Source organism: Ursus americanus, chromosome 11, assembly GCF_024610735.1.
Source record: "Ursus americanus isolate L20-20 chromosome 11, mUrsAme1.1.p, whole genome shotgun sequence".
In the NCBI taxonomy this organism is placed as follows: domain Eukaryota; kingdom Metazoa; phylum Chordata; class Mammalia; order Carnivora; family Ursidae; genus Ursus; species Ursus americanus.
The window spans coordinates 27152835-27171295 of record NC_142137.1 but is presented as its reverse complement, the minus strand read 5'-3'; the positions used below and the strand labels follow the sequence as shown (position 1 = coordinate 27171295).

Sequence of the window (18461 nt, the reverse complement as noted above, 5' to 3'; positions counted from 1 at the left end):
TCGGACGCCTCGATGTCAGACGTGCAGCCTCCAGAACTATGAGACGGGGCAGTACTGTTGCTGAAGCCGCACAGTTTGCGGTCCTTTTTGCTAATAGCAGCCCTAGCGAACTAGTACAAGGCCAGGACCCGCTTTTCCTCTTCTCTGCGGCGTCGGGTGGGGGACACAGACATCAGCTCGTGCTGTGATGAGGGGGCTGCCAAACGGCCTCCACCTTCACCCAGTTAAAATTAAAATGCCCATTTCCTCAAAAATTCTGTGAAAGGAGGTTTATTGGGTATTCCAGACACAAGGGAAAGGAGATACTTTTTGATAGGAGGACCTCTTTAATGCCGCTGAAATTGTAACGGGTAGGTTGTTTGACCTACCCTCCTTTGAGACACTTCCTTCCCATGAATATGTCTTTCGTTATTCCGGAGTTTACGGAGAGTTCACACCTCGTTGTTTTTCTCAAGAAACCGGATATAACCTAACTGGATTCGGATTGGCACTTGATTATTCCGATGTAATCATTTGCGTGATTTTTAGGGCCATGACTGTTGAAAGCTGATGTTAGTATCTTAAAAGTGGCGTACCCGATGCGACAAAGTTTTGTGCCTTATACAAACAATAATAGTGGATGCATTACGCAGTAGTAATGGAAATTACATTTGCAAAAGAGTTGTGATAGAACGTTCTGAAATACAAAAAATGGGAAAAGCACACAGGGAAAGAAACCCATGTTTTATTCACAGCATTGGGCTGGCTGTGCTCTCAGGCTGGAAGCGGGGAAGAGGTTTATGAGCTCCTCGGTCCTGCGCCATCCTGGGCCTCGTGATTTAGATCAACCTACTCGATTCTGATTGAAGTGGAGAATTTCCAGTCATTGGAATCAAAAGGGGTTAGCAATGTTGTCGTATTTGAAAATACTTTCTGCTCTTTCGATAGGATAGCGTTTTGTAAGTGAAAATTGGATTTTCACAGGAAGCATATATTTGCTATGATTTATCCTACTTTGGTTTTTTTTCCCCTGTTGCTCATAACTTCTGATTGATAGCTTATTTTAAAAATATGGTTGGAAAAAAATATGAAACATATATTCCTCTATCTCAAAACGTAGTTTTTAGGTCAATTGCAGGCTAATTGACTTTGCCCTGTCCATTTAATACTTTCATGTATTGATCACATTCACCATATGCGAACTCACAGAAAACCATGATAGAGGGGCGCCTGGGTGGCTCGGTCGTTGAGCGTCTGCCTTCGGCTCAGGGCGTGATCCTGACATTCTGGGATCGAGCCCCATGTTAGGCTCCTCTGCTGGAAGCCTGCTTCTTCCTCTCCCACTCCCCCTGCTTGTGTTCCCTCTCTCAGTGGCTATCTCTCTCTGTGTCAAATGAATAAATAAAATCTTAAAAAAAAAAAAAAAAGAAAACCATGATAGAAATACATCTATAAGGATTTTTAAAAATTAACTATGTGAATTGACATGAGATGTTGATTTTAAGTTTTGGATATTTTCTGTACTAATTAGATAATTTTGTAAAGTTTTAATTACATACTTCTTTTGGCAGTTTAATTACCCCAATTCAGGAATATTCTGCTTAAAATTTCAATGATTAAACAAAGTCAAGAAAGTGGCAGGGCAGCAGAGATGAAAAAAAAGAGTGAGTTAATTCTTTTGAGTGTCCAATTCACAAGAATTATATTAGCCTTGTGCCTGGAGTCTGCTTTTGCTCGGTTCCTTTCAGAAAAGAAAGGAATTTTTTGTTTTGTTTTTCATTTTACTTTTTCTCTTTGTGTTCGGACAGGCTGGTTTACAGATATCTAGACTATTCTGAGGCTTCTTGGTATTCTTGAGGTGTTACCATCACTCTTTCCCAGGTGGACCATGAGGTGCTACTGTCCGAGGCAAGACAGTGAAAGAAAGCACCTTCCTTGGGATGTCAGGATACTGGGCAAGGACCATTATGCAGCAATTATGTCGAAATCCTATGCATCTTCTCATCCACCCAACTCTGAAATCACACAAGCAATGTTGGCAGCCCAAAGTCATTTTTACCAAGGCCTCTTGTCTGCATACAGGGCTGTTTCACTGGGATTATGTATGTAGAAAGTAATTCTCTAAGTTGTAAAGTGCTTTGCAAATGTAAACTGGTGATATTGATAACAGGACTTCTATTCCTAGAGCCCTTATCCACTCTCTAATGGCACCTTATTTTCTTTCTTTTTTTTTTTTAATGATTTTTTATTATATTATGTTAGTCACCATACAGTACATCCCCGGTTTGGCACCTTATTTTCTAAACTAAAAGACTTTTAGGGAATCTGAGTTACCATTTTTTCCTCTTGTGGCTTATGGGGAGTCAGCATTGTGTAGTGGTTAAGAAGAGGGGCCATGTAGACAGACTCAGTCCACATGTCCCCACTGCCCCTCCAGCTGTGTGACCGGGGATGGGTTACTCTCTGAGTCTGGTTTTGTAAACTTCGAATGGGGATAGCAACAGAATCACGCTTGCAGAATTGTTGAGAAGAGTAAGCGGATATTGCAGGCGAAGCACTTTGCACGGTGCCCTGGCGCACGCAAGCGCTCAGTGAGTAAGTAGCATTCATTGCTTTCTGGAGGCATTCTGGGTTCTGCTATTCTAATAACAAAGCCAGCAAAAACGAGCTGATTCTTACAACTTAATTAATTGCAAAATCTCTCCTATCCTACTCTTGTCCCTACATTTCATCTTACCTGGAATGTGAACTTAGGGTCATTAAACGAACAGAGAATGGTGTTGCCTTTTTTCCCCCTCTTTAAGATGCTGTGCTGGTGTATAGCTTTAAAAGAAATCATGGGATAATAATAGATTTTTACGAGTCTGATATTCAGATGCCTGAGAACTCTCCCTGGCTTCCAGTCCTGAGCAGTTGGAGAGGGGTGAGGTCTGTGAGGTGGCCCCGGCAGGCAGTGGCCCTCTGTCTGTCCCTCCCTGTGGGCCACCCTGCTGTCCTGACATGGCTGGGTTCCTGCGAGCAGGGTCTAGGATGTCGGGGAGAGGCTGTGGGCACGCAGCTCCATGAAACACAGGCTCCAGCGTCTCCTTCGCAGGCATCTATTCCCACTGGGCGGAGAGTAGGAAGGTCCGTTATGATTTCCGACTGGCATTTCATTATTTGTATATTAACATTTGGTGTGGAGTGAGGTTAGAAATGCATGTCTAGGGGCGCCTGGGTGGCGCAGTCGTTAAGCGTCTGCCTTCGGCTCAGGGCGTGATCCCAGCGTTCTGGGATCGAGCCCCATGTCAGGCTCTTCTGCTGGGAGCCTGCTTCTTCCTCTCCCACTCCCCCTGCTTGTGTCCCTCTCTCGCTGGCTGTCTCTTTGTCAAATAAATAAATAAAATCTAAAAAAAAAAATGCATGTCTAGGGGTACACAGAAGGGGGAATGAACCATGAGAGACTGTGGACTCTGGGAAACAAACTGAGGGCTTCAGAGGGGAGGGGGGTGGGGGAATGGGATAGGCTGGTGATAGGTATTAAGGAGGGCACGTATTGCATGGAGCACTGGGTGTTATATGCAAGTAATGAATCATGGAACTTTACATCAAAAACTAGGGATGTACTGTATGGAGACTAACATAATAAAAAATATTAAAAAAAAAAAGAAATGCATGTCATTAGTGGCCCCTGAAAAAGACCGCTAATTCTAAAACTTGAAACATTCTGCTTTCGGAGGAGGTGGTTAGTCATACAGCGATACTCCTGATGTCAAGATGGTATTTTTAACAGCATTTATTGAATCTGCTAATCTCGTTTCATCATTTTGCTACAGATTGATGTTCTCAAAGCAGATCTGGAGAGTGCGGAATGGAAAGTTTTAGAAAATCTTATTCTGGAAGATGTCCTGGAACAAATTGGACAGCTCACCTTTGAGATTCATCTCCACTGGCCCGGGTTTGAGGTCAGTGGCGGTGACAGTAGTGTCGTGCGTTTCTGGTACAGCCTCCTCAAAGAGTTAGAACTCAAGGGTTTCAGGCTTTTTCATAGTTACAAAGATCTATCTAAACCCCAGCTCTTCCTGAAGAAAGACATTTTCAATGCAAGTAGCTGTTATACTCTGAGCTGGGTGAATACAAGATGGACCTAGGGTGCAGGACCTCATTGAGAACTCCAGGAAATAACTGCAGAACGAGGCATACCCAGCGTTCTAATGATCAGTGTCCTTGTCCAGTCTCCTCCCACTAGCCTGTTAGCTGCTCCAGGAGGGGGTTGTGTTACTGCCTTTGTAGTGCACGTAGCCTGGCACCTGCCCTGTGGTAGGGGACACAGTTAACACCTGTGGGTGGGATGGATACAGGAGTGCCACAGTCGTCCATCTCCATCTGCCCAAAGCCCAGGCCTTTCGCCTGTTTGCCTCCTTCTTTGTTTTAACTGGGAAGATAACCCCCCACTTATCTGTTTTCCCTAAAATTCATCATGCATCTAAAATCCATGAATCCACCAACATGAAGAAGAAATTACATAACATTTCCATTTTTACCGGGTTGATGAGATTCTTAAGTTTGTGGCTTCCTGTTTAAAATAGGGCCTTTCCTTTGACTTTCACTCCCCTCTTTGAGGGTTTTTCTTACTCACCCAGCCCATGACATTCTTTAGGACTTGTAGATTTCAGTCATTCCTTTGCTGAGGCCATGCTGTGGCTTTATAAGCACCCCTGATTCTTGGAGTCTGGGGACTCAGACACACCAAATTCTGTCACTGAGTTTAAAAGACCAGACTCTGAAGAACTTCAACTCAGGATTCTTTTCAGACAGCCTTAAATCCCCTGCTGTTTCTATGAAACTAAGCACAAAGCAGAAATCGGGTGTCTTTGCTATTGCCTTCACCGACTTCAAACCTGATTTCTCGACCACAGCCTTGCCTATGCTGCCAAATCTTTTTTTTTTTTTAATACATTATGTCAAAGATCAAGTGAGTTTTTCTCTACTGCCAACTGGCATTTGTTAGAAGACCGTGGCCTGAGAGCCAAAGTCTGTCTCTTTCCTGGGATGCTTACCTAGTGTTTCAGTAACGCCAATCCTTTCTATATTTTTAAAAATTAAACAGAAAATGTAGCTTCTCAGTAGTTCAAATGATCTCTATCATTTTTATTTACGGGATTAGATGTTTATCCCCAGGAATGATTTTCAAAAATTCTATTCCAAATAAGTCAATTAAATAGCATAAAAATAAACCAAATTATTACCTTATTATAAATTATGTTTTCTGGCATTTTTTTACATCACGAGAGAGCAGGAAAACTATGCATACATTGTTTGTTCAAGAAATTTGGGGAAAGAGTAGAATGCTGGCTGCTACTAGATTTTATTCCTTCTTATCCTTCTTTACCTCCTTCTACCCCAGATGTTCCCTGAGTTGGCTTTCTGTTTCTTGCAGTGGTTTGAAAATGCCATTCCCTCAAGTGAGAAACCAAAATATAGTAGAGTGGGATGATCTTATTCATTTCAGTTCAAAAGGGAACAAGACTTTCTGGATTTTTAAAAACACAAATAAGTTTTTTATTTTAAAACTCATAGTACACTAGTCAAAATCTTTGAGATGGGAGAACCAGCTTGAATCAGTGTGATTTAAAGTGGCAGGCTGCTCTCCGTGTCCATAGGTATCTCAAAAGCACAAAGGGTCCACGAAAAACTCTGAGGTGGTTTAATGTTTAGTGTGCATGGGGTCACTGCCTCGAAAACAAAGTTAACTTTAGTCCAGTTCCTGCTTGGATTATATCAGATTCTCTCTTTTATTTTTTAATTAAACTTATATACACTGAAGAATATACAATAAACCTTTTTACACATTAAACCTCGTAAACCTTCTTACACACTGAAGTAGGAAGCGTACTCGTCTTGTGTCCAGTCTCATCAGATCTTAGGTATGTACACTCCCCTGGTAAGATTTTTTTTTTTTAAGATTTTATTTATTTATTCGACAGAGATAGAGACAGCCAGCGAGAGAGGGAACACAAGCAGGGGGAGTGGGAGAGGAAGAAGCAGGCTCCCGTGGAGGAGCCTGATGCGGGGCTCAATCCCACAACGCCGGGATCACGCCCTGAGCCGAAGGCAGACGCTTAACCACTGTGCCACCCAGGCGCCCCTCCAGTAAGATTTTTAATTCAGGGGATTGAAGATTGATGGAATCACTGAAAGCCCCCTTTGTACAGGCCAAGTCCCCATTTCTTCCAGATTGGTGGTGCAGAACATTGACTTTGTCACACTATATATATGTCTGAAGCAAGAATGGCTGTACTGTTAAGGAAAAAAAAAAAAAGGACAAATTCAAAATGAATCACAAACACACCCACCCACACCCACCTACAAGGCAGCTTGTTCAATAGTTTTTTTGTACTTATTTTATGCTTATTTCTAAGACTGTCCTTCATTCCCTTCATGGATAGTTTGAAATTTATGATGAATATTCTGACTGTTGCTATGGTTTCCCTGCCTCTAAAATTTATTATGCTTATTGTGTAGGCTGGGGTTTCTTAACCTCCGCACAGACTGCCATTTTGGGCTGGATAATTCCTTGTTGGGGGGGGGGGGGAGGCTGTTCCGTGCCTTGTGGAATGTTCAGCAGCATCTCCGGCCCTCCCCACTAGATTCCAGGAGCACCTCCCTCCCTCCCCTCTCAGTTGTGACAACCAGAGATGGCTGCAGCCAGTGTCAAATGTCCCCTCGGGCGCAAAGCCAGCCACTGTGGAGAACTACCCGTGTAGGCCACGAGAAAGGGTCTGGGGTACCATGGCACTGCTGTTTGGGAACATCCTGCTTGGGAAGGCAAAACAAGAACCACCACCACCGTAACCCCCACAACAGCAATGCAAGCAGAACACAGAGAAGAGGCCAAGTCAAGAGCTGCTATTGAGAGCTTCCTATGTGCCCAGCACTGGGCAGAGATGGTTCCTACTTCTCCCAGCAACCCCGTACGGAAGTGTAATTTTCCCCATTATACAAGTGAGGAAACTCTGGGAGGTTAAATAGCTTATTCAGATGAGGCCACTAGTAGATGATAGAGTAGGAATCCCCAACTCTGTCTTTCAGATCCGGAGCCTGTGCTGGTTCGTCCCCTTCCCTCCGCAGGGCTGCCTCAATAGCCTCCAGCAGACGTAAGATGCTTCTCCTAAAGGACATATTTTTGCTTCTTTATTAGTAAATAGGGAGAAAAACTACAAATATGCTAACATCAGACCTGCAAATCTGTTAGAGTTGGGACATTTGTAGCATATAGGTTTAGTTTAAATGATCTACTTAATTAAAACATGCCTGCCAAATGGAGGCTTCCTGAAAGAATATGGGGACCCAGCAACTTCTCCATCAACCTTTCAGGTTGCCAGAAAAGCTCTTGCAAGGCCTGGAAGCAGCTCTTGGCCCTGGCTCGTCCCACTGTGTGGCACTTTTCTCTTGGGCTTTAGAAAGGGCACAGTCCATTGGAGATGCGGTGTGTTTCCTTTGTTTTCCAAGTAGTCTTCAACCTGCAGACACATGAGCCTCATCTCGCCAGAGCAATGCTCCTAAGTGAATCTGAAAATAAAATTTAACAATGTTCTTCAAATGATTAAAAAAACCTTATTTAGGTGAAAGACCTATGAGACATATGTAAGAGATTCAGAAATCACCTTTTTTGCACACACTGTGTCACTATTCAAAATTAGAGCCTCAGAAAAAAATTTCCCTTTCCCCTTCTCTTACAGTGATTGTATTTGATGCAGTTGTAACAGGTTATCCTATAAATATTTGTAACTATTTGATATGTTAAAGTGAAGAAAGTCAGGAAGAAGTAAACAAACGTCTGTTAGGATTCACTGAAGGTCCCCTGATCTACATTAGGGTAGAACAAAAGTAAATTCATGAATTTACAGTGTTTAGCCCAAATTAATTATTCATGTAAGCCATTTCTGCCTTGGCTATGTGATTTTAGATACAGTAAATACAGTACGAGATTTGTACTTCCTAAGTATTACACGTTTGGGTTTGGCAAAGCTTGGATTAATACCAGGGAGCCGGCCTCATCATCATATTTTTCAGATTAAAAACGAAGCCCTCATTAAAACAGATTATTATTCTTGACAATACAACAATACCTCCAGGCTCAATTAATATAATTGTTGTTTTTGGCTGGAGATAAGTTTATGTTTGCCTTTTAAGCAATAACATAATTCTTTTTGTATTAGCCAATTGCTCCTGCTTTATGAATTCAGAAACACACTTAACCTTATGTAAAAATGTCTTTTTCTTATTGAAAGAGTTATTTGAACTTTACTTGTCACATGAAATCATAATCCAAAGATTCAATGTATTCTTAAACTGCCTAAATTCGGAAAATATTGAAATTCTTTAAATAATTATGTTTCTGTCCTTAAGGAAAATAAATCAGGCAAGCGTAACGTCACACTTTATGTTAGCATTATGTGGGAACATGCTAGTTTCATTAAAACTAATGCTTTATGGGGAGTCCGCATGGCTCAGTCGGTTGAGCATCCGATTCTTGGTTTCAGCTAGGGCTGTGATCTCAGGGTCGTGGGATCGAGCCCCGCAGTGGACTCCCCGCTCAGCATGGAGTCTGCTTGAGTTGCTCTCTCCCTCTCCTTCTGCCCCTCCCCCCTGTGTGTGCGCACACATGTTCTCTCAAATAAATAAATAAATCTTTGAAAAAAAAAACAACTAATGCTTTTTAAACCGAGCAACATTCCTCTGGGCACAGTTATGAGAAAATGATGGGGCTCCACCCTAACGGAAGAGGCCAAGAGACTGTCTTCCTCTAGGTTCTGTTTTACTAGTCTCAGTAGCTGAGTGTTTCTTTTGAACTACCTAACTCGGAGAGAGCAAGCTGGAAGCCATGAAGATTATGCCACAAATCTGACAATTTAAAAAATACGCAACTAAGTCGCACTATGTGGAGGAGGCAGAAAGGTCAGATGAAAGGAGGACGATTTCGCCGCGGCTGCTGACTAGCTGTGTGGCGTCGGGCAGATCACCTTCCTTGGCCTATTCGCTTATCTTAGGTTGGAATTTTTTATTTCTAAGGTTTCTTCTAGCTCAAAGATCTCATTCTTCTAAGAATTTTGTGATTAGAGAAGCTTAGACGGTGGTAGGGTAATTTCTTGGTTTGTGTGCTATAAAGAGAAGCCTTAGGATAAATTCAGAAGAATCCAAATGATGTGCTTATTCAGAAGAAAAGGCCCGGATAAGAGAGGAATCTGTGCCAATGGCTCTCCAATCAAATGAAGGGCCCTCAGGCCAAGTACGTCTTTGGATAACGCGCTTACACTCACAGGGTTCTAAAACCCGGAATCTTTCAGACTGTACTGGTTTATACAGCTGTTTACAGAATATACTCACAAAGGGGCACTGTCTGAAGATACTAGATTAAGTATGTGTATCTATGGTGATCCTTCTGTATGTGTGAACGTGTGTGTACATATGTACATAGACATTTGTGTGTATGGCCCAAGAAAGAATAATATGTATATATTATATGTAATGCCCAAGAAAGAAAAATCTTCAGACACACAAAGCTCAGAGGGAGCCTAGCCAGACAGCTGGAGCAGGAACCCGCTCTGCGGTAGTCCTAGGAGTTGGGTGTACCAGGGGTGCGGAGATAAGGCTGTGTTGGGGGAAAGGATTGGCATGGAGAACGCCTGCGCAGTGGGACCCTGGGAGGGCCACATAACCTCAACTTGAGAATCCTAAAAAACCTCCCTCCCTCATCCCCACCCCCAACACAAGAGAGCCTATCCTTGCTATAGCTCTGGGAGGAAACAGAATTTTCCCAGGAGAATTTGAAACCTCTGGCCTGTTGAAGGAGTTGAATTTGTACTAATCTCATGGTGAGGAAAACCGTAAGCTGAGAAATTAAGATAAAAAACTGAGGGTCAGGGTATATGGCAGAAACTAATGTAAAACCACTGTGAAGGGACTCAACTCAGGCTACAAAGGATTTCTTCGAAAAAGAAGAAACAAGACCCACTTAAGATGAATTCCTAATAAAAAATTCTAGCTGACAAGGAAGTGGCCTACTGCGAGGTGCAGCTGACAGACACAATAAACGCTGGGGTTTTCAGCCCCAGAGCTTGACATAGTAAGTCTTAAAGTAGAATATAAATTGTTTAAAATGATTAAAGGCATGAAAGACTATACAGAAACCTTAAGAAAATGATATATGAAGAACAGGTAAATATAAAAAAAGTATAACTAGACCTTCTGTAAAGGGAAAGTCATTGGAACAAATTTAATGGATTCAGAGGCAGATTAGACAAAGCTGAAGAGACTGCAAAGCAAACTGGAAGATAAACCTGAGGAAACTACCCAAAATGTAGCATAGAAAACTTTATATTCTTAACATATTTTGAGTAGTCTGAACCTTAGATTCCTTTCCGAAGATGAAGCAGTGAAGTTGAATATTTGAGCCATAGGTATAAAAAGTGGTGCTAGACCTGTTCTGTGTAATATGGCAGCCAGTAGCCGCAGGGTGCTATTGAGCACTTCGAATGCGGCTAATGTGACCGAGGACCTGAATTGTAAATTGTATTTCCTTTTAATTAACCAAAATTTAAAAACTTCTACCTAATTCAATTATTAGAAAACTCAGATATATTTGCAACAACTTGGACATGTAAATCGACTTGGTGTGAAACAGGTACAATATCTGATATTTAGTGTCTAAATTGAAATGTGCTGTTATGTGTGAAATACACACCTGATTTCAAAGACTATGAGGGAAGTAAAATATTTATTTAAAAAATAATTGAGGGAGGGACACCTGGTGACTCAGTTAAGCATTTGTCTGATTCTTGATTTCAGCTCAGGTCATGATCTCAGGGTCTCTGTACACACACACACACACACACCCCTAAATGTACATGCATGCCACACACGTATTTATTTCTGGTTAGCAAAATTTCTCTTATGTGTACTAAACAGTGCCATTTCTGAAATACTCAAGATAAACTCAGACTCTACTCCACTGGTTCTCATCCTTATAGTGTGTATCCACTGGGGACCTTGCTAAAAGTGCTGAGTTTGACCCAGTGAATGAGTATACACATATTTTTGTATATTTACATTAATATACATTCAAATATATATATTAATATAAATATATATTTCTGGTTTGCAATCTTTGTTAGTTCATTCATTTTATTTGCTGACTGATCAAATGAACATTTGAGAACATGGGTGTTCTCTGAAAATTCATGGGCTCTCATGAATTTTGAGCCACGTGCTACGATAGAACCATCTTTCTACTGGATCATCTCTTCTCCTTCATAGGTCCCTTAGCACTTGCTTTGTTTCTACTCTATTTCATCGACTGCTGTATGATCCACTAAGAGAGAATGCTGCCAGTTAAACCATGCATCTTTGATGGCACACAACATTGGTGTTCCCTAGGCCTCACCTTGAGACCCAAATTGAATACTACTGATGGGTATGTGGACCTGGATGGTACTTCGCACGTGCCTTCTCCATACCTGAATTCATTATGGCTCCTCCAGCTAAGTCCGTTTTCTTCTCTTTTGTATCTCAGTGAGCAACACCATCTCTGGGTGATTCTGATGCAGATGGTTCTCAGTCTGTGCTGAGAAACACTGTTCTTCAAGGAAAGCCATCTATAATCATTGCTAGTGTTGCAGTCCTTACGGCTGTCATTCAAGAGTTTACTATTTCACCATTGTTTTCCTTCTGGTAATTTATAAACATGCTAATAAGGACAGCCTCACAATGCATCGTTAAGAATCACTCTATACTTTTTTACTTAGGGAAGTGCCTGTTGGATGCTATTCCCTGTTCCCTATCTTAAAACTGTCTCCTGAGTTAGGACAAAATATTCCCAGCTTGTCCTTCAATATTTAAATATTCATTTGATTAAAACTTTCAGTAAGCATCACTTTTATTCTAATCTTTAGGAAGGAAATCTGTCCTGGGTGTGATAAAAAGGTTGCAGTGAGGAAAACAGGCTAGCAGGTAACTACTTAATTCCAGTAACAACATGATCTTGAGACTTTTTTAAGCTGGAAAAGAACCCCACTCGTTTGTGTACTCTGAAATGGGTGCAATTCGAACCCTGTGCCACCACGAAGTGAATATGGAATGTGTTAGACTTAATCTGTGTGTTCTCAGCACGCTGCCCTGTATTTCTTAGTATGTTCTTTAGAATAAACCCATTAATATACCATATTAGTATATCATCCCCATCTCTAAAGCATCATTTCTCCCCATAAAATAAAAGTGACCCATTTAAAATCTGCAGATGGTTTAATTTGTTGTCTCAACAGTTAAGACTTAAGACTAAGAATGAAAATTTTGATAACACTTTCTAGAAAAAATGCTTTATTTAAAAATACGATCTTTTTTTTAAAAAAAGAGACAACTTTTATATACAGTTACTTAGTTTAGAAACAGTCAAAAACACAATAAAATAAATCCAGATTTAGAAATTATGATTTGTAACATATACAACACTGATGCTGAACAAGATAGTTTAAATGTATGATTAATTCTTTCTGTCCCATCACGTTGCGATCATTCACATTTGTTAACACCAGTGGTCTGGGACTAAAGAAAAGCTCTTCTGCAGATTGCTTCGTCTTCAGGAAGTGGCCGCCCCTCTTCCTGGCAGATACAGAAAGGCAGCAGCCAGGCAGTGCATTCTTATTTCTCTGAGTGTCTGTGTGCCCCAAAATAACATCTTACCATTTTTTATTCTCTTTTTCTATTTTCTTCTTTGAAATTTATTTATATGTGGCCGTAGTGCCAGGTCATCTATACCAGGCCTTTTTAAAAATTAATTTTTAAAAATGGAAGTTCGAAGCCCAAGGAGCATGAATTGCTATCAACAGCCCAGGACGCAGAGCTAATGCCCTTAGGATCTCAACATTCAACATGATTTTGGTCTCCAAGTCAGCACTCTGAGCAGCTATGAACCAATGTTTTTAAGCATGGTACTGAAATATTTCAAAGCACATTCAAATATCTTACAACAGAGATTTGTAATAAACCGGGAGAAACGGCTTGTCAACCAAAATGCTGTTAGCTACTATATTCAAGAGGCTATCTTGATTTCACAATCTGAAGTTCTTAAACTTTTTTTTTTAAACCAACCAGTTATTGCTTCTCAAACTGGGGAACCACAGCCATCTTCCTGGAGTGTCAATTTGATTCAAAGATTTGGAAAGAAGTTAAAAATTTTCCTAATCTTAAAAAGTTCTGTTGCATATATTCATAAGCAAAATCAGAATAATTTTAAAGATAAAACATATCACTTCAAAGAAACTACAAGCTGACATTTTGGACGATGCCCTCATACCCCATCTCCTATGAGGAGTATTTCAGTAGTAACATCTATGAATCGATGACCTAGGAGACCCTGATTTCTGGAAGTGTAGCCAGGTCCTTACAGATAGTAAATACAAATAAAACTCAAAGTCTTGACTCAATTCTCTTGAGTTTCACCTTCAAAAATAACATAATTCTCTGATTATATATAGTCCTGTCTATACTGATCGGGAAGAAAGCCAAAGAAAAAACTCTGGACTGTTTATTTCCCATTGTTTAATAGTTAGAGGAATGCTGCAGTCAGAGAAGATTGCTGGCTTACAAGTAAACATACGATATATGTCATAAAAAATAGAACTCCTGAATCCAAAAGATTTGAACTTGACCCACCAAAAATAATGGGAACAGTAATTGTGGGTAGTTTTACCATCTTTCAGATTCACATTAACATCGTCCCTGTTCCCTACTTCCATTTTGGTTGAAGAGGTAAACATGGTGCCTTTCAGAATTATTCATCATTATTTATATTACCTCCTTTAAAACCCCAAATCCACCAGGGATTCTTCCTCAACTCCAAACAGATCCTTGCAGTATGTCAAGGGGGGTAAACCCAAACTGCCTGCTAACAACTACTCACCACATAGAAAGTCAATGGTCATTCTCTGTATAAATAACATCTATAAAGAACAAAATGAAGTTGCCAATGAAATTATATGAGCCGAATTTACAAAAAAAAAATATTTTTAAACAATGGGTCAACTTCATAAGGCCATGTACGGAAATCATAATTTGTAAAGCAAGTTGTCATCCAACACATTTAATAATTAAATATAGTTAAATATGATACCGGATCAAAAATGACCCTAGGTAAGGATTAATCTCATTAATCCCACAATTTAATGAGACCATCCCAACCGCATGTTATGACTTTAGATGTTTCATGAGGATGCCACACTGCTCCTATACACACTTTATCGTGAGCTTTAAATCGACTGTAGAGTTTGGTGGTCTTCCAGTCCCAGATATTCAATTTTCCATTTCCATCTCCTGAAATCACGTAGCTAGAATGGGAAGAGAAATAAATTCAAATTGTTCAAACACCTTAAACTGACAAAGGGGATTAGGAAAAGAGAGTTTATCTTTTTCACAGTAACATAAAAAAAAAAAGTCAATGTGAATATACAATACTCAGTGAGAATAACAAGGTAGAGCATAAAGCAGTCTATAACTTCTTTTTTTAATAATATTTTTTATTATATTATGTTAGTCACCATACAGTACATCCCTAGTTTTTGATGTAAAGTTCCATGATTCATTACTTGCGTGTAATACCCAGTGCACCATGCAATACGTGCCCTCCTTACTACCCATCACCAAAAAACCCTCCCCATCAAGCTACCAATCTGTGAGTGAAAAATGTATTAACCCAAAGGTTGGGAAACCCAGGGGCCACATTAAAAGCAGTATCAAATCACTCTTCAGACAATCAGAAACAGTGCAGGGGAACCAGCCTCACACAGAGCCCGGGATACCCGTTCTACCGTAGTCAGACTCGACCACATTCCAAATTATTTTTTGGCTTCAACATCTTTTGAAAATGTCTAAGACTGACTTGGAGGTAGGAGTCTAAGGTACATTTCCCAGCCAAACATACAAGCTTACAGAGATTTCTGGATTACTTCTCTCTATTTCAGCTAAGAATGGGGAAATGAAAGACTCCATCTGGGCTTCACAAATATAGTGCGGCCGAGAAAGAGTCAAGAGCTGGATCTGAGGTCTCACCACAGAAAAGCTGCAGTGGAGTTGTTAATGTCAACACCGCAGTACAGAATTAGTGCTGCCAGTGTTTAATCACAGCCTTACAGTGACTACAGTCCTCCGAGCCTCGTGAGGAAAGGAGAGAACATACGGCACAGCCCGTGTAGACAGGAACTTATGATGTGGTTAAAGGGCACAGGACTAAGCAAGATTAAGAGACCCGCTGAAGAACTTCAAAAAGCCACATGCAGTTTTCATAACTTGCTCTTGTCTTTCTATCAGGCAGTGTGACACTCTGCATAGTTATCACGTGATCACATACGTGACAGTGATTTTTAACGTGTTACTATTTGTATGACATTAGTTATGTCATCACATTTGAATATAAGAACACACGAAGAGATTTAAACTTACCTCATGTCTGGTGAAAAGTCCACCTGACAAGCGTAACCCGCTACCATATGGCCCTTAAAAATTTTTTTCTTATTCAATCTAAATCTGTTCTGTGCTCCAAAAATTAAGATTTGGTTGTCCATTGATTGGCATGCTAGCCATTTCCCTGTAAATTCAATAAATGAGACAAGTTAGAGCAAGACTGAAAATTCTAAAAAGACTTTATTTTAAATATGTTCAGACATTAATATTCTTTTGTTCCCAATTACTTTACAATAATAGGAAAATGAATTTACCATACCATCTGTAAAGTGTTACAAATTTGTCGCTGACAAGAGGGATTTATATATAAAGAAGTAATGGATTTTGCTCAGATAATCCCAAATTGTTGAGCACTCTTCATATAAAAGCTTTTTTTGTTTGAATAAGGATATACAGAAATTCTGAGTTTAGCATTAACAGAACTAAAGTAAAACTTTATGAAATGAAATTAATTTGGAGTGAGTACAGACAAGAGAACCATGGGGGAAAAGAGACTTATCTGCATTAATTACGGAAAAAGGAGATTAACGCTAGGTGAGAAAACCTAGGATTATTAAATAAAACCATGCAAAAAAAGAGATACGATTAAAAAAATTATCGGAACTGTTTCTGAAAGGCCAAACTGCTTTTATCTAGCCAAGAGTCACCAAAGTCTCTAGAGCCTGAACTGTAGTATCTTCTTGCATCCGATGTGCTTGCAGACGTTATTAACTACGGGAACGCTCTTAACAGTATTCAGCCTGAGAGCGTAAATAGCCTTGCTCAAGATGGGCTCGATATTTGTAATGGGCAGTGTAAAAATGCACTACAGAAAGTGTAGAGAGAGACAAATGTGACAGTATACGATGTGGTGGTTATCAGAATAGGACCCAGTTAGGCTGCTCTTCTCATCAAAATCATAGGGCAGTTGACAAAATGATCCCTGATCTGCCTGTGGTAGACGCCTCGACGGGAGAGCAAACTCTTTCTTGCCTCCTCTTCCTTGCTGCACGCTCACAGGAGCTATGGGAGCAAACAGGGGCTCTGATGACAGTGTTGCCCAAACACCAGATCCCCCACTCTAATACCTGCATGGAGAGCCATAATGCTACCAGTATACTGTCAGCATATCTGTAGTACGAATTACTTTGTACTTAGAAGGCAATGCACTATTGAATAGAAAACAGTAGTAGATGCATTTATCTTTTTTATTTTGGCTCAGAAAATCTTTTATAGTAAATTGCTAAAGTATTCTTAGTATGGGGAACCAGATTAAAATTTTCTATCCTCTGAAAGAAAAAGAGCTCACAATAAATCACTAAATGATTGAACATGATTCTGCTGGAAGGAGAATTATTACAAAAAACAAAACAAAACCCTGATCCTCAGAGGGAAATCCTTAGATGTTCAGTCAATGTTAGCTGCAATTCACTGTTTATTATTATTATTATTATTAATATTATTAAAACCAAGAGAATGGGTGAGGTGACTCACAGATGAAAACCAGTGACTATTTCTAATACTGAAAGGTTTCCTTATACAAGTATGGCCCTGTGACAGACTTCCCCTAGGAGGAAAAGGCCAGAGTTCTTTTGAATACAGAAATCACACTTTGTCTTCGAGGCTCATTTAAAACCACATTCTACCTACTCACTCACCATTTGGCGACAAAGTCACTGCAGGCATCGAGTGCATACTGGGCTCTGCTATATACTTGAAATCCACAGGGATATCCCTAAAATTTAAAAACAGCTTATCAGAATAAGTAATTTTTAAAAAGTACCTTTAGGAGAATTATCTCTGAAACTAAAGAGATATTCTTGAGATTATGTATTTAATAAACCTTTCACGAAACTTCCTGGGGGAAGGAAAATCACAAAATGGCATCCCGTTGCTTATTACAAACCTTGTACTTCTCAAATGCCTTTCCATGATAATTGTAACAGTGTTAGTGATTTAGTTTTCCAACTCTATTTGACTTAAACTTTGGCCTTTATGTTAAAAAAAAAAAAAAAAAAAGGCTGTGACTGAAGTTCTCTGACAATGAACTCATCTAAAAATGTACCATGGTGGGCAGGAGCAAGATGTCTGAGGCAGCCTCGGGGAGGGGGGTGTTCTTAGTTTACCTGCCGGCCTGCCAGCCTTGCTAACTCTGCAAGCGGGTGAGGGGTGAAGAGCCTTCAGCAATGCAAGGGGATAGCAGGCAAAGCTGTACAGTAATTAAGTGCATCTGCTATTATTCTAAATGTGTATGGTGCAGAAGAAAAATGCATTACAGAAATTCTTACATGAGTGACACAAAGAAGAAAACACACCACAAAAATCTGAAACTAGTCACCTCAATCTAGAACCATGAAGAGTTCCAAATGCCTTTTTGTTTTTAATATTCTCCATGATAAAAAAAAAAAAAACTCTTCAGTAATTCTGAAAGATTTTGGTCTTGTTGCTTTTCATGAGTGACCAGAAATGTTTTGTTTTGTTTTTTTACAGAGTAACGTGTGGAAAATGTAATCTGATGAATAACACAGAATATAAAGCAGCAGTATCAATTTCTAACTATGGTTCAAGTTCTAAAACTTTGATTAGTTAGAAAATAATAACTACCTATAACAATTTGCCTTTAAGTAAGGATTTTCTCTATCCATCCATCTATCCATTCAGAAGAAGCAAATGTTTAGAAAAAACTTCTATGGGCATCTTGGTTAGAAGAAAGTAGTTTTAGGTGTAACCTGGGGAACATTATCATTTATCAAATCCAACCCTTTATACCTCTCTAAGGTACCAAACGAGAAGTGATATTCAAAATGGCCCAAATGTACTGAAAAGAACCTCAGTCCAAAAAGGGTTCAACTGTTTTTCCCTCCTCAAATAAAATGATTAGCCAATAATAATCAATAACATAAGAGCATTTCTAAATTAACCATAGTCTAGGTTCAGATCAATGTTTGCTTAAAAGTAAACAAACAAAAAAAATGTATGTAGATCCCTTATTTCAAGACCTCTTGGTA

At 39.8% G+C, this 18461-nt stretch overlaps 2 protein-coding genes across 11 annotated transcripts in view; one reads left to right on the top strand and one right to left on the bottom strand.

The window, feature by feature from the left end:
- The window catches only part of METTL24 (methyltransferase like 24), a 122727-nt gene that overhangs the window by 91362 nt on the left and 12904 nt on the right, over positions 1 to 18461 (top strand). Inside the window, exons 5-6 of one of the 10 annotated variants that reach the window (XM_087865383.1) lie at positions 3795 to 3923; positions 17944 to 18039. The exons of 1 other annotated variant lie outside the window; for it this stretch is intronic. In XM_087865383.1, the coding sequence (XP_087721509.1) occupies positions 3795 to 3923; positions 17944 to 17964 (150 nt within the window). In that variant the 3' untranslated portion in view covers positions 17965 to 18039. 8 more of the 10 variants (XM_087865384.1, XM_087865381.1, XR_015726071.1 and 5 more) reach the window with 8 other exon arrangements.
- Positions 14165 to 18461, bottom strand: part of CDC40 (cell division cycle 40) — a 49487-nt gene continuing 45190 nt past the window's right edge. The window contains exons 13-15 of the mRNA XM_045798466.2: positions 17112 to 17188; positions 15454 to 15598; positions 14165 to 14342 (exon numbers count right to left, since the gene is read on the bottom strand). Of these exons, the coding sequence (XP_045654422.1) occupies positions 14165 to 14342; positions 15454 to 15598; positions 17112 to 17188 (400 nt within the window). The remainder of the gene's footprint in view (positions 14343 to 15453; positions 15599 to 17111; positions 17189 to 18461) is intronic.